The 22,803-nt window shown below is 48.4% G+C and overlaps 1 protein-coding gene across 3 annotated transcripts in view; it reads right to left on the bottom strand.

Annotated features, from left to right (window-relative positions):
* Positions 1 to 22,803, bottom strand: part of LOC109883576 (zinc finger FYVE domain-containing protein 9) — a 49,985-nt gene that overhangs the window by 14,443 nt on the left and 12,739 nt on the right. For 2 of the 3 annotated variants that reach the window (XM_031810899.1, XM_031810898.1), the window contains exons 4-10: positions 14,168 to 15,783; positions 13,663 to 13,762; positions 8,867 to 9,043; positions 8,581 to 8,744; positions 6,036 to 6,168; positions 5,173 to 5,295; positions 4,549 to 4,704 (exon numbers count right to left, since the gene is read on the bottom strand). In XM_031810899.1, coding sequence (XP_031666759.1) covers positions 4,549 to 4,704; positions 5,173 to 5,295; positions 6,036 to 6,168; positions 8,581 to 8,744; positions 8,867 to 9,043; positions 13,663 to 13,762; positions 14,168 to 15,783 — 2,469 coding nt within the window. The remainder of the gene's footprint in view (positions 1 to 4,548; positions 4,705 to 5,172; positions 5,296 to 6,035; positions 6,169 to 8,580; positions 8,745 to 8,866; positions 9,044 to 13,662; positions 13,763 to 14,167; positions 15,784 to 22,803) is intronic. The other variant, XM_031810900.1, reaches the window with a different exon arrangement.

The following is a 22,803-nucleotide window of genomic DNA, read 5'->3' as shown; positions in this document are numbered from 1 at the left end:
GTCACACATACCCATGTGCTACGCTAGCTAACGTTAGCTAGCTAGCTTTCACACATACCCATGTGCTACGCTAGCTAACGTTAGCTAGCTCTCACACATACCCATGTGCTACGCTAGCTAACGTTAGCTAGCTTTCACACATACCCATGTGCTACGCTAGCTAACGTTAGCTAGCTCATAATCAAGTAAACCTAATGACATGTTTAATGCATGTTAACAGCTTGCGTTCAATGTTTAAACTCCAACTGACTAGCTACTGTAAGACATCTGCTAAATACAAATCAGGCAAACTAGCTAGATATCATTTGAGGGCTTCAGCTTACACACAAAAAAAGATGTCAAACAAGCAACAGCATTGTGTATTCTCTAGGAGAAGATAATGATGAGCGGACGAGGCAGTGACCAGACACCAGTCCTGAGTAATGGAAGACATAACCACTACTAATAATGTAGTCTTGTAAGGAGGTGCCCCCTTCCACTGTAATACCCCTGGGCCCGAGTGAGTGATGCCAACCAGTCGGTGCCATGCTGGCACGTGTCCCTGGTGAATTAGAAACTCTGATTGGCTATGTTCAACTGTCCATTTACTGTTGACTTCCATGACTGTATGGTGACAGTCTCTTTATGAAGGCCGTGAGGCCGTCGCGGGCCTATGAAGGCCGTCGCGGGCCTATGAAGGCCGTCGCGGGCCTATGAAGGCCGTCCGCGGGCCTATGAAGGCCGTCCGCGGGCCTATGAAGGCCGTCCGCGGGCCTATGAAGGCCGTCCGCGGGCCTATGAAGGCCGTCCGCGGGCCTATGAAGGCCGTCGCGGGCCTATGAAGGCCGTCGCGGGCCTATGAAGGCAGTGAGCACCGGCACACCAACTAACTCCAACAATTGAACTTGGGAGGTGAGGAAGATTGTTTCAGGACTACCAGAGTAACTCCTATAACCTAACAATATAACCAAAAAATTGCGCAGTTTTAGGAAAGGAGAAATCAATAGACTATAACATTTAGAATATGCTACTCGTTTTTTTTCTCAATTTGTTATAGGCAGTTAAGTAACCGTCATTTGGCCAATATGGCTAGTTTATTGATGGCAGTGGCCAGTTCGAGATATCTTTCTCTCTCGTTCTGCTGTTGGATCCGGAACCAGCACAGGTCAGTTTCCACTGTCCTTTTCGGAATGGGTCCAAGTCTCTTGTTTATATTTTAATTATGCACATCCGGTTGGGTGGGAAAGCTACGGATACATTTTGGGAACAGGTCCAACTTTTTGTTCCTGTGAAGAACTCTAGTCCGGAGTTCTCCTAGGGAGAATTTTTATGTAGGAGTAAGAAGCTCAGTTCTGGAAAGTTTATTTTAAAATGACCATTCTATTCCAAAATTAAAGAAAATAAAATGATGCTGACAGAATCGCAAATATAATTTCCACCTCCAGAAACAGGCCAAATAACATATTGGTAAACTGTTCATTATTTTATACATTGGACCATGCACATAGCCTGTGACTCAGCGGAAGGTAGCCTGGCGGGTTAGAGTGTTGGGTCAGTAACCGAAAGGTTTCTGGATCGAATCCCCGAGCTGACAAGGTAAAAAAATCTGTCGTTCTGCTTTTGAGCAAGGCAGTAAACCCACTGTTCCCAGGGCCCTGAGCAAGGCAGTAAACCCACTGTTCCCAGGGCCCTGAGCAAGGCAGTAAACCCACTGTTCCCAGGGCCCTGAGCAAGGCAGTAAACCCACTGTTCCCAGGGCCCTGAGCAAGGCAGTAAACCCACTGTTCCCGGGCCCTGAGCAAGGCAGTAAACCCACTGTTCCCAGGGCCCTGAGCAAGGCAGTAAACCCACTGTTCCCGGGCCCTGAGCAAGGCAGTAAACCCACTGTTCCCAGGCCCTGAGCAAGGCAGTAAACCCACTGTTCCCAGGGCCCTGAGCAAGGCAGTAAACCCACTGTTCCCCAGGCACCGAAGACGTGGATGTTGACTAAGGCAGCCCCCCAGCACCTCTCTGATTCAGAGGGGTTAATCTGGGGCATTCATATGTAAAACTGACTAGGCCCCCCCCCCCCCCCCCCACACCACTGAAAAAGGTTCAAATATAAAAACACATTCAAAGCAGAAAGCCAAGTTGCCACGTGACGTTCCAGATTCAAGGTCAGTAGCTAACCTAGTCGTCTTGATCGACATCAAGCCACACCCACATAAACACTGTCCTGTAGGTTCAGTCCAACCCTCTTCCTAGAGATCTACTGACCTGTAGGTTCAGTCAAACCCTCTTCCTGGAGATCTACTGACCTGTAGGTTCAGTCCAAACCTCTTCCTCAAGATCTACTGACCTGTAGGTTCAGTCCAAACCTCTTCCTCAAGATCTACTGACCTGTAGGTTCAGTCAAACCCTCTTCCTGGAGATCTACTGACCTGTAGGTTCAGTCAAACCCTCTTCCTGGAGATCTACTGACCTGTAGGTTCAGTCAAACCCTCTTCCTGGAGATCTACTGACCTGTAGGTTCAGTCAAACCCTCTTCCTGGAGATCTACTGACCTGTAGGTTCAGTCCAAACCTCTTCCTCGAGATCTACTGACCTGTAGGTTCAGTCCAAACCTCTTCCTCGAGATCTACTGACCTGTAGGTTCAGTCCAAACCTCTTCCTCAAGATCTACTGACCTGTAGGTTCAGTCCAAACCTCTTCCTCGAGATCTACTGACCTGTAGGTTCAGTCAAACCCTCTTCCTGGAGATCTACTGACCTGTAGGTTCAGTCAAACCCTCTTCCTGGAGATCTACTGACCTGTAGGTTCAGTCCAAACCTCTTCCTCGAGATCTACTGACCTGTAGGTTCAGTCCAACCCTCTTCCTGGAGATCTACTGACCTGTAGGTTCAGTCCAAACCTCTTCCTCGAGATCTACTGACCTGTAGGTTCAGTCCAAACCTCTTCCTCAAGATCTACTGACCTGTAGGTTCAGTCCAAACCTCTTCCTCGAGATCTACTGACCTGTAGGTTCAGTCCAAACCTCTTCCTCGAGATCTACTGACTGTAGGTTCAGTCCAAACCTCTTCCTCAAGATCTACTGACCTGTAGGTTCAGTCAAACCCTCTTCCTGGAGATCTACCATCCTGTAGGTTTTCAGTCCAAACCTCTTCCTGGAGATCTACCATCCTGTAGGTTTTCAGTCCAACCCTAACATAACAATTTGAGAGCTTGAAGAATATTTGAAAAAGAATAACAGGCAAATGTTGCACAATCCAGGTGTGGAAAGTTCTTAAAGAGTTAACCAGAAAGACTCACAGCTGTAAATCGCTGCCAAAAAGGTGCTTCTACAAAGTATTGACAAAAAAAATAAATTTTTTCACTTGTTTTCAATGTATCATTATGGGGTATTGTGTGTACCTGGGTGAGCATTTTTATTTTATCTATTTTAATTCAGGCTGTAGCACAACAAAAATGTGGAATAAGTCCAGGAGTATGATCACTTTCTGAAGGCAATGTTCAACAGGGTCTCTCTCCAGGAAGAAGGTCAGAATTAAAACCTACAGGAGGGTCTCTCTCCAGGAAGAAGGTCAGAGTTAAAACCTACAGGAGGGGGTCTCTCCAGGAAGAAGGTCAGAATTAAAACCTACAGGAGGGTCTCTCTCCAGGAAGAAGGTCAGAGTTAAAACCTACAGGAGGGTCTCTCCAGGAAGAAGGTCAGAATTAAAACCTACAGGAGGGTCTCTCTCCAGGAACAGGGTTGGAGTTAAAACCTACAGGAGGGTCTCTTTCCAGGAACAGGGTTGGAGTTAAAACCTACAGGAGGGTCTCTCTCCAGGAAGAAGGTCGGAATTAAAACCTACAGGAGGGTCTCTCTCCAGGAAGAAGGTCGGAATTAAAACCTACAGGAGGGTCTCTCTCCAGGAAGAAGGTTGGGCAGGCCTGATTTAGATAATACACAACGCTAGAACTGCTAAGGACGATGATGCAACATTCTCTCCATCACAGTACTGACTGACTAGGACTGAACCAGCAGAGACACAAACAATATGTCTGTCATCCCCACAGACTGTCGTCTTTCCCTGGTTTCGCTGTGTATATCTAAACGACAAAAGCCTGAGGCACAGAGACATCAATGTCACACAATATTTTTAACCCGCAGCATAAGGTGGTGAGACAGACGCGGCGTCCAAAATGGCTCCCTAATCCCTATGTAGTGCACTTGTTTTGACCAAGTCCTACAGGGCTAGTAGTGCACTATAATAGGGAATAGGGTGCCATAGGGCTCTGGTCTAAAGTAGTGCACTATATAGGAAATAGGGAGACATTTTGGATGCACACAGAACATTAGTGGGACACTACAGAGTGCCTCCTGGCAATACTGTATAATATCACCTAAGTAGGCCTCTTGGTTGAGGTAACATAAAGGTATTATTATACCTGTGAAGGCCTGGTAGAGATGTACAATATATTAGTAGGCCTCCTGGTGGAGGTCTATTGATGGAGGTACATTATACTAACCTGTGAGGGCCTCCTGATGGAGGAATATTATCCATACGGTTAAGGCCTCCTGGTAGAGGTACAGTATGTTAAACTAACCTGTGAGGGCCTCCTGGTAGAGCTGTACGAAGTGGCTGAAGAGGTCTTTGGGGATGCTCTTCTCATCAGGCAGACACTGCAGCAGCACCACCACCTCAGCCTGGCCCACTGCATGCATCCCCTTACTGGTCACATACCAACACTTCCTGTTTACGTCTACAAGGGGAGAAGGGACACCAGAGAGGGGGTTAGATACCGTAGCAGCCTAGGGGGGGAGAGGGGCTTATACCGTAGCAGCCTAGGGGGGGAGGGGAGGGTTAGATACCGTAGAAGCCTAGAGGGGGGGGGAGAGGGGTAGATACCGTAGCAGCCTGGGGGGGGAGAGGGGGTTAGATACCGTAGCAGCCTAGGGGGGGTTAGATACCGTAGCAGCCTAGGGGGGGGGGGGGGGGTTAGATACCTTAGCAGCCTAGGGGGGGAGAGGGGGTTAGATACCATAGCAGCCTAGAGGGGGGGGAGAGGGGTAGATACCGTACAGTGTATAGCAGGGTTATTCACTAACAGTCCCGGAGAGCTAAACACTCAGGTTCTCATTTTCTCTTTCTAGTCAGGGACTAATTCAGACCTAGGAGAGGGTACGTTCTAATCAATCACCAACAATGGAGCTGGAAGACGTTAACTCACAGTTGACCAGTTTGACCATAGCCAGCAGGTTAGCGTTGAGCACAAACACCAAGGGGTCAGGACCTCCCTCCTCCAGCTGCTGTATCAGAACCATCTCAGAGGGATGCTCCTCCACCGCATAGTCTGGGGGTGGTGGGGGGAAAAACAAAAGCTTTTAAACATCTCACATCCAACCCCACTGAAGAGGGTTCCCTATGTACATGTATCCCCAGACCCCTCCCAGCATGCAACATGGCCTAATTGAAAGTAGACCCAGAACCCTCCCAGCATGCAACATGGGCCCATGAAAGCAGACCCAGACCCCTCCCAGCATGCAACATGGGCCCATGAAAGCAGACCCAGACCCCTCCCAGCATGAACATGGGCCCATGAAAGCAGACCCAGACCCCTCCCAGCATGCAACATGGGCTAATTGAAAGTAGACCCAGACCCCTCCCAGCATGCAACATGGCCTAATTGAAAGTAGACCCAGACCCCTCCCAGCATGCAACATGGCCTAATTGAAAGCAGACCCAGACCCCTCCCAGCATGGCCTAATTGAAAGCAGACCCAGACCCCTCCCAGCATGCAACATGGCCTAATTGAAAGTAGACCCAGACCCCTCCCAGCATGCAACATGGCCTAATTGAAAGCAGACCCAGACCCCTCCCAGCATGCAACATGGCCTAATTGAAAGTAGACCCAGACCCCTCCCAGCATGCAACATGGCCTAATTGAAAGCAGACCCAGACCCCTCCCAGCATGCAACATGGCCTAATTGAAAGCAGACCCAGACCCCTCCCAGCATGCTACATGGGACCATGAAAGCAGCCCAGACACAGCATACAGCAGGATCGACAGTGAGGATGACTAAGGTCAAGCACCTGTGGTGTGGCCTCCCGTACCTCCTTTAACCCCGGTGGAGATGAGGATGGGAGGAAGTCCGTCCTCCGGAATTAGACTGATGTAGCTGCCTACAGGGCTTCCCACTGGGGCTGCAGGGGCCGGGGACAATGCCTGGAGGGAGGGGTGTGGTTACAGCATAAAGTGGTAGTTGTCAAATGCAGGTGGACTGGTGAAGTGGACAGATCTCTGCTGTGATTGGTTGTAAATACAGTGATAGAAAGTTATTTGGGCAATGGTTCTATTCTAGAACACTGCAGTTGAATGATCTTCCATTCTAGAACACTGCAGTTGAATGATCTTCCATTCTAGAACACTGCAGTTGAATGATCTAATGGCTTGGGGGTAGAAGCTGCTCAGCAGTCTGATGGCTTGGTGGGTAGAATCTGTTCAGCAGTCTGATGGCTTGGTGGGGAGAAGCTGCTCAGCAGTCTGATGGCTGGGGGGGGGGGGTAGAAGCTGTTCAGCAGTCTGATGGCTGGGGGGGAGAAGCTTTTCAGCAGTCTGATGGCTTGGTGGTAGAAGCTGTTCAGCAGTCTAATGGCTTGGGAAGAAGAAGCTGTTAAGGCGCCTTTTGGTCCCAGACTTGGCGGTCCTGTACAGCTTGTCGTGCGGTAGCAGAAAGAACAGTCTAGGACTGAGTAGAGGACACCGCCTGGTATAGAGGTCCTGGATGGCATGAAGCTTGGCACCAGTGATGTACTGGGCGGTATGCACTACCATAGGTAGGGCCTTGTGGTCAGATGCCAAGCAGTTTCCATACCAGGTGGTGATCTAACCAGTCAGGGTGTTCTCGATGGTGCAGCTGTAGAACTTTGAGGATCTGGGGACCCATAACAAATCTTTTCAGTCTCCTGAGGGAGAATAGGTGTTGTCGTGCCCTCCTCACGACTGTTGGTGTGTGTGTGTTGGGGGGGGACCATGATAGGTCCTTACTGATGTGGACAGCAGCCCCATCGATGTGAATGGGAGCGAGTTTGGCCCTCCTTTTCCTGTAGTCCCTGATCAGCTCCTTTGTCTTGCTCACGTTGAGGGACAGGTTGTTGTCCTGGTACCACACTGCCAGTTCACACTGACCACCTCCCTGTAGGCTGTGTCATTGTCGTCGGTGGTCAAGCCTGCCAATGTCGTGTCGTCAGCAAACTTGTTGTTGGAGTCGTGTTTGGCCACTCAGTCATGGGTGCACAGGGAGTACAGGAGGGGACTAATCACGCACCCCTGAGGGGCCCCCCGTGTTGAGGATCAGAGTGGTCGGATGAGTTGTTGCCTACCTTTACCACCTGGGGGCATCCTGTCAGCAAGTCCAGGATCCAGTTGCAGAGGGAGGTGTTTAGTCCCAGAGTCCTCAGCTTAGTGATGAGTTTCGTGGGCACTATGATGCTGAACGCTGAGCTGTAGTCAATGAACAGCATTCTCACATAGATGTTCCTTTTGTCCAGGTGGGAAAGGGCAGTGTGAAGATTGCGTCGTCTGTGGATCTGTTGGGGCGGTATGTGAATTGGAGTGAGTCCGTGGTTCCTGGGATGGTGGTGTTGATGTGAGGCATGACCAGACTTTCAAAGCATTTTCATGGCTACAGTGCTACGTGGGGAGGGGTAGTCGTTTAGGCAGGTTACCTTGGCGTTCTTGGGCACAGGGACTACGGTGCTCTGATTGAAACGTAGGTATTACAGAGAGAGAGAGAGAGGTTTAAAATGTCAGTGAAGACACTTGCCAGTTGGGCAGCGCATGCTCCGAGTACGCATCCTGGTAATCCGTCTGGCCCTGCGGCCTTGTGAATGATGACCCGTTCAAAGTTGTTTGCCTTGAAGCGAGCATAGAAGGCATTTAGCTCGTCTGGTAGGTTTGCGTCACTGGGCAGCTCGCGGCTGGGTTTCCCTTTGTAGTCCATGATTGTGTCGGGGCTTGCAAACTTCTGACGCGCATCAGACTGTTTGGTAGGACTTTCATATACACTGACAAAAATATGAAACGTTCAGGCTTTTGAAAAGCACCGTGGTCTTTGTAGTTGAATCTGTGCTTGATTTGTAATACTTGACTGAGGGACCTAACAGATATATTGTCTGTATAAGGGACAGAGGCTAATCTCAGAAATCAGGTCAACCCCTATTAACTTGTGTAAGTGACGAAAACATTTAGAAACTTACATGTAATTTTTTTAATTATTTACAGATTTATTTATTTTAAAGACGTTTCTCCATGTGATTTGTTAAGCCACATTTTAGTCCTGAACTAATTTATGCTAAAAGGGCTGTGCGGCTTGGTTGTGTTGGTTGTGTTGTGTTGTGTTGTGTTGTGTTTCGGAAGACTTTGACAGCTGGTGTCAGCCAGACTATTTTAGCACAGGGTTACAAACATCTCTCTTGGCTAAGGTCAATGCAGTGACAATTTGCCCTGCTGTGGGTTCCCTCCTAATCCTAACCCAGGTCACCTCAGAACATAAATTTTAAACTGGAAATACTCAACTTTTGCAAATGTTCCTCTTCAACAAACTGTAAAATAAAGACTTTTTGACCTGTACCATACCTCTGACGAATCAGCAGTGGAGGATTTGTTGGAACACTGCGAGATGGCCAATGGACGTGAGGGAGCGGGGCTGGTAGCAGGGGGCTTGGGGGATTCCGCTGCTTCCCCATTGGGTAGGATCCCGTCTGCAAAACACACCCTCCTCTGCTCCCGCGTGAGAGACCCTATGACGCACAGACAGGACACTGTTGGTAAATACTTCAAACAGAGGAAGAAACCAGAGTAAAAACTAGCGACGGTGAGATGAAAAAGTTATAACACAGGTGGGTGTATGGGGGATGGTTACCCTCTGAGCCGGGTGTTTTAGGAACTCCCACAGGGACCATGACAGTGGGGGGAAGGGAGCTCAGCGTCCCTGAGGATTGGATCTGCTGCAGAGGTGGGATGGTACTGCAGTACTCTGCTGGGTTGTTGGAGTTAGGACTCTGGTTAGACATGTCACACATACCCTCTCTCGAATGAGCTGAGGGCAGAGAGAGACAGAGGAACAAGATAAAGGGAGAAGGACTGAGAGACACAAAACTATGAAATAACACATATGGAATCATACAGTAACCAAAGAAAGTGTTAAATAAATCCAAATATATTTAAGATTCTTCAAAGTAGCCATCCTTTGCATTGACAGCTTTGCACACTCTTAGCATTCTCTCAACCAGCTTCATGAGGTCATCAACTGGAATGTATTTCAATTAACAGGTGTGCCTTGTTCATTTGTGGATTTTATTCCCTTCTTAATACGTGTGAGTTAATCAGTTGTGTTGTGACAAGATTGGGTGCTATACAGAAGACGGTCTTTAACCAAATAGGGCCAAGTCCATATTATGGCAAGAACAGCTCAAATAAGCAAAAAGAAATGACAGAACCTTAAGTCAAAGGTCAGAGGACCTCCTGAGTGGTGTAGCGGTCTAAAGCACTGTCACAGTGCTAGCTGTGCCACTAGAGAATCTGGATTCGAGTCCAGGCTCCGTTACAGCCGACCGGAAGACCCATGGGGTGGCTCACAATTGGCCCAGCGTTGTCCGGGTTAGGGGAGGGTTTGGCAGGCAGGGATGTCCTTGTCCCATCACGCACAAGGAACTCCTGTGGTGGGCCGGACGCAATGCACAGCGTTTCCACCGACACATTGATGCGGCTAGCTTCCGGGTTAAGTGGGCATTGTGTCAAAATGTTTGGATGTTTTGGTTTGGATGTGTTGTGTTTCGGAGGACGCACGGCTCGCGACCTTTGCCTCTCCCGAGGCCGTACTGTAACTACCAATTGGAGAGGATTTTTTTTTTCAATCAATCCGGAAAATTAAGAACTTTGAACGTTTCTTCAAGTCTCAAAAAACCATCTATGAGGAAACTGTCTCTCTCCTGGATTAATTCATTAGAGGGAACTGCACCTCAAATCTTGCTTGTTTGTCGGTGACAATACTTATTTTCCACCATGATTTGCAAATAAATTCATTAAAAATCCTACAATGTGATTTTCTGGATTTTTTTTTTCTCATTTTGTCTGTCATAGTTGAAGTGTACCTATGATGAACATTACAGGCCTCTCATCTTTTTAAGTGGGAGAACTTGCACAATTGGTGGCTGACAGTACTTTTTGCCCCACTGTATTTGGATTTGTTTAACACGGTTTTGGTTACTATATGATTCCATATGTGTCATTTCATAGTTTTGATGTCTTCACTATTATTCTACAACGTAGAAAATAGTAAAAAAAGAAAGAAAAACCCTTGAATGAGTAGGTGTGTCCAAACTTTTGACTGGTTTTTGCTTTTGTCACTTCTAGATTAGACAACTGCGCAATGCTCTACTTTCCGGCTACCCGGATAAAGCACTAAATAAACTTCAGTTAGTGCTAAATACGGCTGCTAGAATCCTGATTAGAACCAAAAAAATTTATCATATTACTCCAGTGTTAGCCTCTCTACACTGGCTTCCTGTCAAAGCAAGGGCTGATTTCAAGGTTTTACTGCTAACCTACAAAGCATTACATGGGCTTGCTCCTACCTATCTCTCTGATTTGGTCCTGCCGTACATACCTACACGTACGCTACGGTCACAAGACGCAGGTCTCCTAATTGTCCCTAGAATTTCTAAGCAAACAGCTGGAGGCAGGGCTTTCTCCTATAGAGCTCCATTTTTATGGAACGGTCTGCCTACCCATGTCAGAGACGCAAACTCGGTCTCAACCTTTAAGTCTTTACCGAAGACTCATCTCTTCAGTGGGTCATATGATTGAGTGTAGTCTGGCCCAGGAGTGGGAAGGTGAACGGAAAGGCTCTGGAGCAACGAACCGCCCTTGCTGTCTCTGCCTGGCCGGTTCCCCTCTTTCCACTGGGATTCTCTGCCTCTAACCCCATTACAGGGGCTGAGTCACTGGCTTACTGGTGCTCTTCCCTGGCGTCCCTAGGAGGGGTGAGTCACTTGAGTGGGTTGAGTCACTGACATGATCTTCCTATCCAGGTTGGCACCCCCCTCGGGCTCATGCCGTGGGGGAGATCTTCGTGGAATATACTCGGCCTTGTCTCAGGGTGGTAGGTTGAAGATATCCCTCTAGTGGTGTCGGGTGGCTGTGCTTTGGCAAAGTGGGTGGGGTGATATCCTTCCTGTTTGGCCCTGTCCGGGGGTATCGTCGGACAGGGCCCCAGTGTCTCCCGAACACCCCTGTCTCAGCCTCCAGTATTTATGCTCAGTATTTATGCTGCAATAGTTTGTGTGTCGGGGGGCTGGGGTCAGTCTTATATCTGGAGTATTTCTCCTGTCTTATCCGGTGTCCTGTGTGAATTTAAGTATGCTCCCTCTAATTCTCTCTCTGTCTCAGAGGACCTGAGCCCTAGGACCATGCCTCAGGACTACCTTGACATGATGACTCCTTGCTGTCCCCAGTCCACCTGGCCGTGCTGCTGCTCCAGTTTCAACTGTTCTTCCTGCGGCTATGGAACCCTGACCTGTTCATCGGACGTGTTACCTGTCTCAGACCTGCGGTTTTCAACTCTCTAGAGACAGCAGGAGCGGTAGAGATACTCTTAATGATCGGCTATGAAAAGCCAACTGACATTTACTCCTGAGGTGCTTTCCTGTTGCACTCTCGACAACCACTGTGACTATAATTATTTGACGCTGCTGGTCATCTATGAACATTTGAATATCTTTGCCATGTTCTGTTATAATCTCCACCCGGCACAGCCAGAAGAGGACTGGCCACCCCTCATAGCCTGGTTCCTACCTAGGTTTCTTCCTTGGTTCTGGCCTTTCTAGGGAGTTTTTCCCTAGCCACCGTGCTTCTACACCTGCATTGCTTGCTGTTTGGGTTTTTAGACACACAAAAAAGTATGTGGACACCCCTTCAAAGAGTGGTTTCGGCCATTTCAGCCAGACCCGTTGCTGACAGGTATATAAAAACCAAGCACACAGCCATGCAATCTCCATAGACAAACACTGGCAGTAGAACGGCCTTACCAAAGAGCTCAATGACTTTCAACGTGGCACCGTAATAGAATACCACCTTTGCCACCTTTTCAACAAGTCAGTCAAATTTCTGCCCTGCTAGAGCTGCCCCCCGGTCAACTGTAAGTGATGTTATTGTGAAGTGGAAACGTCTTGGAGCAACATCGGCTCGGCCGTGAAGTGGTAGGCCACACAAGCTCAGAACGGGACCGCCGAGTGCTGAAGCGCGTAGAACGTAAAAATATGTCCTCAGTTGCAACAATTACTACGGAGTTCCAAAACGCCTCTGGAAGCAACGTCAGCACAATAACTGTTTATCGGGAGCTTCATTAAATGGGTTTCTATGGCCGAGCAGCCACACAAGCCTAAGATCACCACGCGCAAGGCAAAGTGTCAGCTGGAGTGATGTAAAGCTCGCTGCCATTGGACTCTGGAGCAGTGGAAATACGTTCTCTGGAGTGATGAATCACGCTTCACCATCTGGCAGTCCGACAGACTAATCTTGGTTTCGCAGATGCCAGGAGAACTTTACTTGCCCCAACACATAGTGCCAACTGTAAAGTTTGGTGGAGGATAAATAATGGTCTGGCTGTGAGGAATCTTAACGCTACAGTATACAATGATATTCTAGACGATTCTGTGCTTCCAATTTTGTGGAAGGCCCTTTCCTGTTTCAGCATGACAATGCCGCCGTGTACAAAGTGAGGTCCATACAGAAATGGTTTGTTGATATCGGTGTGGATGAACTTGACTAGCCTGCACAGAGTCCTGACCTCAACCCCATCGAACACCTTTGGGATGAATTGGAACAACGACTGCAAGCCAGGCCTAACATCAGTGCCCAACCACACTAATGTTCTTGTGGATGAATGGAAGCAAGTCCCTGCAGCAATGTTCCAACATCTAGTGGAAAGACTTCCCAGAAGAGTGGATGCTGTTATAGCAGCAAAGGGGGGAACAACTCCATATAATGCAGATGATTATGGAATGAGATGTTCGACGAGCAGGTATCCACATACACTACATGACCAAAAGTATGTATAGAGATACAGTATATAGGATTGGTCAAGGGAGCTCTCGGGGACCGGGTTGCTCTAGGGAGCTCTCGGGGACCGGGTTGCTCTAGGGAGCTCTCGGGGACCGGGTTGCTCTAGGGAGCTCTCGGGGACCGGGTTGCTCTAGGGAGCTCTCGGGGACCGGGTTGCTCAAGGGAGCTCTCGGGGACCGGGTTGCTCAAGGGAGCTCTCGGGGACCGGGTTGATCTAGGGAGCTCTCGGGGACCGGGTTGATCTAGGGAGCTCTCGGGGACCGGGTTGATCTAGGGAGCTCTCGGGGACCGGGTTGATCTAGGGAGCTCTCGGGGACCGGGTTGATCTAGGGAGCTCTCGGGGACCGGGTTGATCTAGGGAGCTCTCGGGGACCGGGTTGATCTAGGGAGCTCTCGGGGACCAGGTTGAAATAGGATACTTGATCAAGATCGATATAGGATCTGGAAACGTAAAACACCCAACCCCGTCCGAACCCAAGGAAGATGTACTAGTAGATGCTGATCTAGGACCAGTATTGTGTTTAAATCCTAATGGATACAATTCTAAAGGGGATGTAGTAAGCTGATCCTAGACCAGTAGTATTAGTGACTCACCACTCAGTAGGGCAGAGTGACAGGTGATACAGACTCTGGCCTCCTTCCTGTCCATGTAAATCAGTCTGCTCCTCAGGCTGCAGCAGGCAGCACAGAACACCTGGAGAGAGAGACACACACACACAAATATTACATTACACCGGCAGACACACAAACACACCATTACATTACACCTGGAGAGAGAGACCATTATATTGGGCTAACGGCCTGTGCTGAGACACGCCTACACACTCCCTAATCTAGCTCACCAGATTCTAACTAGAAACTGGTTGATAAACTGAAGCAGGTGAATTAACACTGGGGTTGGAGTTAAAACCTACAGGAGGGTCTCTCTCTAGGAACAGGGTTGGAGTTAAAACCTACAGGAGGGTCTCTCTCCAGGAACGGGGTTGGAGTTAAAACCTACAGGAGGGTCTCTCCAGGAACAGGGTTGGAGTTAAAACATACAGGAGGGTTTCTCTCCAGGAACAGGGTTGAAAAGGCCTGCTGTATAGACTCCACCCACCTTTCCACAGGCCCTGCAGTGATGCCTCCTCTTTGTGAAGGTGAAGCGGACCTCGCACTTCATACAGACTGGAGCCTGGGAGTCAGGGACCCACACGGGGGCTACATCCCCCAGGGAGGAGAGCTGTTTCCTGGGCAGAGCCCCCTGGTGATGCTGCCCTGCCTGGAAGTCATTATCCGGGCTGCTCTCTGACACCTCCACCAGGCCCGACGATGATGACGGAGACTCCCCGGTTAGCACCTCCCCCTTCACAACACCGCCACCACCACCAGGGTCGCCCGAGGCAAGTACAGTTGACGTATCCATGGTTCCGGCACCGCCACGGTTCTCAAGGTTCTTGTTCTTTCCGCCACCAGTAACGCTGCCGGCGGTGTTAGCAGAAGGCGCTAGCTGGTTCTGGACCTGTTCGTATAGGGGCCGGGGGATCTGGAGTTTGAGACTGACCGGCTGTTTAGGACGTGCACCGCCGAACGGCAAGCTCACCGGCTGCAAACAACTGTTGTTCAGTTTCTTGGGTAAAGAGCTACCACCTCTTTCTCCTCCTCCTTCGTGCTCTTGCTTGCTCTCCTCCATCTCCTTCTCCTCTGTTACAGAGTCCTCCTTGGAGGGGGGAGGTGTGAGAGACCCTCTCTCTTCTTCTTCCCCTGCAGTAGCCAGGCCGTTGGTGAGAGCCACTTCTCCATTCTGACCCCCACTCTTGTCCAGCTCTCCGTTCAACCTCTTCTCCTTCTGAGAAGACTTCCTACACTCTTTTCTCCCCCCTCTCAGTTCTTCCATCACCCCTCCATTCTGTACGTTCCCCCCAGAGTCTTCTCCCGGTCTTCCCCCTCTCCATCCTCCATTCTGTCCTCTCCCCCCAGTGTCCTGTGACTGTCCCCCAGCCATGTCAGCCTCCTCTCTGTCCCTCTCCTGTATGGGTGACGCAACCCAAGTGCTCTCTGTCTCCAGACAGGGGTTAGACTCATCTACTGCCACCTGTCTGTCTGCCACCTGTCTGTCTGCCACCTGTCTGTCCCCTCCCAGGCTCTCCTCATAGGTAAAGTGTGAATGACTAATGTGAGAGCTTCCACCACTCCTCTCCCCCTCCCTACCCTCCAGAGGGACATCAGGACGTGGGTCAGAGGGGGCAGGCGGCTGGTGGTTTGAAGGGGTCACCCTTGTTTGGTTCCCCTTGCAGGGTTCCTCACTGAGCCCGTTGAGAGCAGGACAAGAGGAGCTGATAGAGGTGAAGCCGTTCTCCAGGGCCAGGTGGTGGTGGTGGTAAGGAGGGGGGCTAGAGGAAGCCAGCACAGGGGGAGACAAGCCCTCCTCACCCCCCACCAGCTTGCCGATGTTGGGTTGGGGGAGCGGAGGGCTGTGGACGTCCGCAGTGCGGCCTGGCCTCTCCTCTCCCCAGGAAGGAGGCTTGGCAGCGGGGTGGCGTTTGGAGTCAGGCCCCTGGAAGTCGTTAGAGGACGGGTCGAGGGTTGGAAGGGTCTTGAAGGGGAGGGGACTGTCCCCGTCCCTGGGGTCAGGGGTCAAAGCCAGAGCAGGGTTCAGAGACAGGAAGTGGGTCGGAGGGGCCAGGATCTGACTCCACTTAGCATCCGACAGAGTGGGACTGTCTGTCTCATCATCTAGAAGAGGGGCAGAGAGAGAGAGCGATTATGGGCACGTTCTTCTGCGCAGGCATTGCCAGATCTTACAACGACTGGATAGGTATTTTAACTAATCAGCTAACCGCATATGTTTTTGCTATCTGGTGCCCCACAGCACAGTCAACGACGTGGCATGCACCCATTGGTTGATGCATGCAACACCAGAGCAGGGGAACGTGACCTATAAAACAATGATGACACCATCTCCCGGGCACAGTAGGTGGGGGTGACGCACCAGCGATGCCAACCGCTGGGGGGGGGGGGGAACGACGACACCAGAGGCGGCTGCTAGCAGTACAGTGTCCTACAGCAGTACAGTGTCCTACAGCAGTACAGTGTCCTACAGCAGTACAGTGTCCTACAGCAGTACAGTGTCCTACAGCAGTACAGTGTCCTTCACCCCTGCCTGCCGAGCACTTCTTTAACCGTAGTTCTGTTAACATTACGCGGAGGTTAGTATCTAGCTGGTGTACCAATCCCTACTCCCGTAGCACTACAGTGTAGTGATTACCCCACAGCAATTTACAAAAAGAATAATATATATGAAATACATTTACATAAACTCAGACCCTTTACTCAGTACTTTGTTGAAGCACAATTCCTTTGACCGCATGGCTTGGTTTTTACTCTGATACGCACCTGTCAACTGTGGGACCTTATATAGACAGGTGTGTTGCCTTTCCAAATCATGTCCAATCAATTGATTTTACCACAGGTGGATTCCAATCAAGTTGTAGTAACATCTCAAGGTTGATCAATGGAAACAGGATGCACCTGAGCGCAATTTCAAGTCTCATAGAAAAGGGTCTGAATATTTATGTAAATAAGGTACGTTTTTCAATTTTTAATACATTTGCACAATTTTTTTTTTTTTTTTATGTTTTCGCTTCATCTTTATGGTGTATTGTGATGTCATTATGGGGTATTGTGATGTCATTATGGGGTATTGTGATGTCATTATGGGGTATTGTGATGTCATTATGGGGTATTGTGATGTCATTATGGGGTATTGTGATGTCATTATGGGGTATTGTGATGTCATTATGGGGTATTGTGATGTCATTATGGGGTATTGTGATGTCATTATGGGGTATTGTGATGTCATTATGGGGGAGTGTGTAGATTGATGAGGGGTTAAAAAACAATTAAATCCATTTAAGAATAAGGCCGTAACGAAACGTGGTTTAAGTCAAGGGGTCTGAATACTTTCTGAATGCACTGTACAAATATTTCCGCCACTGTTAGTGAGCATTTCTCCCTTTACCAAGACAACCCATCCTCCTGACAGCTGTGGCATATCAAGGAAGCCGACTAAACAGCATGATCATTACAGAAATGCACCTTGTGCTGGGGACAATAAAAAGGCCACTCTAAAATGTGCAGTTTTGTCACATGCCACAGGATGTCTCAAGTTGAGGGAATGTGCATTTGGCGTGCTGACTGAATGCAGGAATGTCCACCAGAACCGATAACTTAATGTTGATTTCTCTACCATAAGCCGCCTCCAACATCATTTTAGAGAATTTGGCAGTACATCCAACTGGCCTCAACTGCAGATCAGGGCCTAATGAATGTATTTCAATTGACTGACTTCCTTATATAAACTAACAGTAAATTGATTGAAATTACTGCATTTCTATTTTTGTTAAGTTATCAGGGCCGCAGGGTCTCTGTCCTCTAAGGCTCAAGAACATGGTCTTTAGAAAAGCTCTCAAGGACCTCGGCTAATCCAGTTCTCCTCCGGATCTGATGACACCCGTATATAGCTTTGATTGTCATCTCAGTTCTAGATCATCTTCATCATTTTTTTAAAAATGTGTGCCTTGGGTGTGAGAGGCTCTATACAAATTAAATGAACTATTTGTTATTTTGGCTTCACATAGGGACAAGCCTGTTCCAGGGCTGCGTTCAGCAGGACACAACGTTGGCAAATGTTCAGATAGATATGTAGAACAAACCTCTGACTCAAGGAATCATGTCAGTTCTATCTGCAGCTTTCCAAAACGTTTTTTTTTTGTTGTACTGAACATGCCCTGGGGCGTACTCATTAGGCCGATTCTGAAACAAAGCATTTCTTTAAAAAACGGAAGCAAACGGAACAGAGAGGGAACCACCTGAATTTGTCCAAAAGAAACTAGTGTGTCTGTTTGCTTCCGTTTAGTTCTTAAAATGGTAAACGGTTTCCTTAATGACTACAACCCAGACAAACCCACTGAGCTATACAAAACCCGCTCTGCCCACCACTTGTGTGTATGGAAAGCCTCCGCAAATGAAACTGAGTGGTGGGCGAGCTTCGTCCATAGTGGACTCTGCGCCAGTAAGAGGCTTCTCTCTGCCGTTCGCCCTGTGTGCTCTTCCATCCCTCCTCCCCTGTTCTCTCCCTCTCTCCTCTGAGACCCATCAATCACTCTGGTACACGAATACAGTCTGAGGAATGTGGGAGTCAACAACATTCCTGAACATTCACTTCCCATAACACACACACACCACACACACACACACCCGACGGTGAGTCACCTTTCAGGAACAGCGGGGGAGAAAAACTATCTCTTTATGACCTATCCAGCTTCATCACAGCATGGCTCCAACCCTATACTGCTGATCTCTGCACTAGTCTTAAATAGACACAGTCAGCAACAACACACAGTAGACACTGTACTGTGCTATCCACTGTATACAATGATGTCGGAATAGAAGAAGCTGAGATCCACAAAAGGTGAAACGATTGTCTCTTCTCCCCCCCCCCCCCAGGGCGCCACTGGTTCCCCACCCAGGGCGCCACTGATCCCCCCCCCCCGGGGCGCCACTGGTCCCCCCACCCAGGGCGCCAATGGTCCCCACCCCAGGGCGCCAATAGTCCCCACCCCAGGGCGCCAATAGTCCCCACCCCAGGGCGCCACTGATCCCCCACCCCAGGGCGCCACTGATCCCCCACCCCAGGGCGCCACTGATCCCCCACCCCAGGGCGCCACTGATCCCCCACCCCAGGGCGCCACTGATCCCCCACCCCAGGGCGCCACTGGTTCCCCACCCCAGGGCGCCACTGGTTCCCCACCCCAGGGCGCCACTGGTTCCCCACCCCAGGGCGCCACTGATCCCCCACCCCAGGGCGCCACTGATCCCCCACCCCAGGGCGCCACTGGTTATCGCTTTTGAAACCGATGATATGAGCATCCAGCATCACGGTAAAAAAAAAGAAAAAAACATTGATTTACTTGCAAGTGACAGAACGCTAAATTGTAGCTGGTCCCATTAGATAGCATAGGGCTAATGTGTGCCATGTTAACCTCACCAGGTGGTTCTGATTCTGTCCTGGCACAACTTCAGCCTATGAAAGACCTTAGACTTTACATCCACCAACCAATGGCATTTCTTAAAATTAAGTCAACCCTGGCCAAAAAGAGGGATATTTTTAAACCTACAAAATTCAAGGTTTACGTTGGTCTGTAACAAAATGTGTGCCAATATTGCACTGATACATCCTTACCTAGGCTAAAGCTAATGCTAAAGCTAGTACCAACGGTAGATAATATATTAACTTTTTCGGCAAATGACAAACCCCCCCCCCCCAAAAAAAAAATGTAATACGCACATCCATGTGCTTTCATGGGGAAAATATAAACGAAGTCCTTTCAACTTGCAAGTTGATTGTAGATCATGAAAATAAAAAATAAAAAGTTAAAAAAAAGAGCCTTATGCGTTTGTCAAATAGCAGTCCTGTAGGGTATGAGTGTCTTCATTGCTTCTGGGTGTAACACACTGCTAAAGAGGATGCCTCACAAACAGTAGTGAACTTAAACGTTGGGTTCGAATCCCCCCCCCCCCCCCCTCGGAGAAAGCTTTTTTTTTTGTTGAAGAAAAAATGTAAACGGTTTACTGCTGGTCTTTGATGCTCGATTCAATACACGTGATCAAACGGATGATTCTAGTAACACCTATGAAATGCTGTAGGCGTCCATATAACTTAGCCTACGTAATATGATTATTAGGCAGTGTTTGTGTGCAAGGCTGAAGAAAGAGGTAGCTTCTTGTTAAATTCATTCATAAATCTTTACTTTCATGATGCTGGCCAGCATCCCGGAGTCGCCTCTTCACTGTTGATGTTGAGACTGGACAGAGGAACTCTGCGTAGAAGGCCAGCATCCCGGAGTCGCCTCTTCACTGTTGATGTTGAGACTGGACAGAGGAACTCTGCCTAAAAGGCCAGCATCCTGGAGTCGCCTCTTCACTGTTGATGTTGAGACTGGACAGAGGAACTCTGCGTAGAAGGCCAGCATCCTGGAGTCACCTCTTCACTGTTGATGTTGAGACTGGTGTTTTGCGGGTACTATTTAATGAAGCTGCCAGTTGAGGGCTTGTGAGGCATCTGTTTCTCAAACTAGACACTAATGTACCTCTTGCTCAGTTGTGCACCGTGGCTTCCCACTCCTCTTTCTATTCTGGTTAGAGCCAGTTTGCGCTGTTCTGTGAAGAGAGTAGTACACAGCGTTGTTCTGGATTTCAGTTTCTTGGCAATTTCTCGCATGAAACAGCCTTCATTTCTCAGAACAAGAATAGACTGACAAGTTTCAGAAGAAAGTTCTTGGTTTCTGGATGTTTTGAGCCTGTAATCGAACCCACAAATGCTGATGCTCCAGATACTCAACTAGTCTAAAGAAGGCCAGTTTAATTACTTCTTTAAAATCAGTACAACAGTTTCCAGCTGTGCCAACATAATTGCTAAATGTTTTTTTTATGGTCAATTAGCTATTCCAAGTTTATCATTTTAAAGGCTAACACAACGTGCCGTTGGAACACAGGAGTGATGGTTGCTGATAATGGGCCTCTGTACACCTATGTAGATATTCCATTAAAAATCATCCATTTCCAGCTACAATAGTCATTTACAACATTAACAATGTCTACACTGTAATTCTGATCAATTTGATATTATTTTAAATGGACAAAAAATGTTGCTTTTCTTTAAAAACAAAAATAAATACATTTCTAAGTGACCCCAAACTTTTGAACGATAGTGTAAGTATTCAGACCCTTTACTCAGTACTTTGTTGAAGCACCTTTGGCAGCGATTACAGCCACAAGTCTTCTTGGGTAGGAAGCTACAAGCTTGACACACCTGTATTTGGGGAGTTTCTCCCATTATCCTCTGTAGATCCTCTCAAGCTCTGTCAGGTTGGATGGAGAGCATCGCTGCACAGCTATTTTTAGGTCTCTCCAGAGATGCCAAGTCCAGGCTCTGGCTGGGCCACTCAAGGACATTCAGAGACTTGTCCCGAAGCCACTCCTACATTGTCTTTGGCTGTGTGCTTAGGATCGTGGTCCTGTTGGAAGGTGAACCTTCACCCCAGTCTGAGGTCCTGAGCAGGTTTCATCAATGATCTCTGTACTTTGCTCCGTTTATCTTTCCCTCAATCCTGACTAGTCTCCCAGTCCCAGCTGAATAACATCCCCACAACATGATGTTGCCACCTCCTCCATGCTTCACCAGAAGGATGGTATTGGCCAGGTGATGAGCGGTGCCTGGTTTCCTCCAGACATTACACTTGGCATAAAGGCCAAAGAGTTCAACTTCGGTTTCATCAGAACTGAGAATGTTGTTTCTCATGATCTGAGAGTCCTTTAGGGGCCTTTTGGCAAACTCCAAGCGGGCTGTCATGTGCCTTTTACTGAGGAGTGGCTTCCATCTGGCCACTCGACCATAAAGGCCTGATTGGTGGAGAAATGCAGAGATGGTTGTCCTTCTGGAAGGTTCTCCCATCTCCACTGAGGAGATCTGTCATAGCGACCATCAGGTTCTTGGTCACCTCCCTGACCAAGGCCCTTCTCCCCTGATTGCTCAGTTTAGCAATGTGGTCAGCTCTAGGAAGAGTCTTGGTGGTTCCAAACTTCTTTAATTTAAGAATGACATAGGCACTGTGCCCTTGGTGCCCTTCCCCCAGATCTGTGCCTTGACACAATCCTGTCTCAGAGCTCTGCGGACAATTCCTTTGACCTCATGGCTTCATTATGGGCTATTATGTGTAGATTGATGAGGAAAAAAATGAAATACAATTTAGAATAAGGCCATAACCTAACAAAAATGTGGAGAAAGTCAAGGGGTCAATACTTTCTGAATGCAGTGTAATCAATATTTAAACGTGGACTATACACCAGTCAGTCAAATAGACCTGATAGTTGCTTTGACGATCAGGACATGCTGTTGGACTAGTTAGTTAGTTAAGGTTAGGTTAGTTTAGGTATGTTAAAGACTAGTTAAGGTTAGTTTAGGTATGTTAAAGACTAGTTAGTTAGTTAGTTAAGGTTAGGTTAGTTTAGGTATGTTAAAGGACACTTCCATCCATGAACAAGTGTTGGAACACATCTAGCTATTTGAACAATTTTAAAATTGTCTGATTGTCTTGTGTTCCCTTATGCCAACTGGTCCCGTGTGGCTCAGTTGGAAGACACTGGCGCGAGCAACACGCAGGGTTGTGGTTTTCGATTCCAAAAAAGGAAAAAGCACAAAAAACAAATGTACAAGTTGGTATTAACTCACTATTGAATAAGAGTATCTGCTAAATGACTCCGATGTACATGCATCTGATGGTACCAGCTATAATTTAGCATCGTCACATTTTGTGCGTAACATTTAATTTTAAAACGCTCGCAAGTATGGCCCCTGCAAGTATGGCACCATAAATATATACTCCTGATTCCTGCTTACAAGCAAAAACTAAAGCAGGAAGTACCAGTGACTCGCTCAATACGGAAGTGGTCAGATGACACGGATGAGGGCTGTTTTTCTAGCACAGACTGGAATATGTTCCGGGATTCACCCAATGGCAATGAGATGTATACCACCTCGGTCATCGGCTTCATCAATAAGTGCATCGACGACGTCGTCCCCACAGTGACGGTGTACATATCCCGACCAGAAGCCTTGGGTTACAGGCAACATCCTCACTGAGCTAAAGGCTAGAGCTGCTGCTTTCAAGGAGTGGGACACTAATCTGTACGACT

This window comes from Oncorhynchus kisutch, linkage group LG30 (assembly GCF_002021735.2).
Source record: "Oncorhynchus kisutch isolate 150728-3 linkage group LG30, Okis_V2, whole genome shotgun sequence".
Lineage (NCBI taxonomy): Eukaryota > Metazoa > Chordata > Actinopteri > Salmoniformes > Salmonidae > Oncorhynchus > Oncorhynchus kisutch.
Note: the sequence above shows the minus strand (reverse complement) of the source record. Positions and strands in the feature narration are given on the sequence as shown.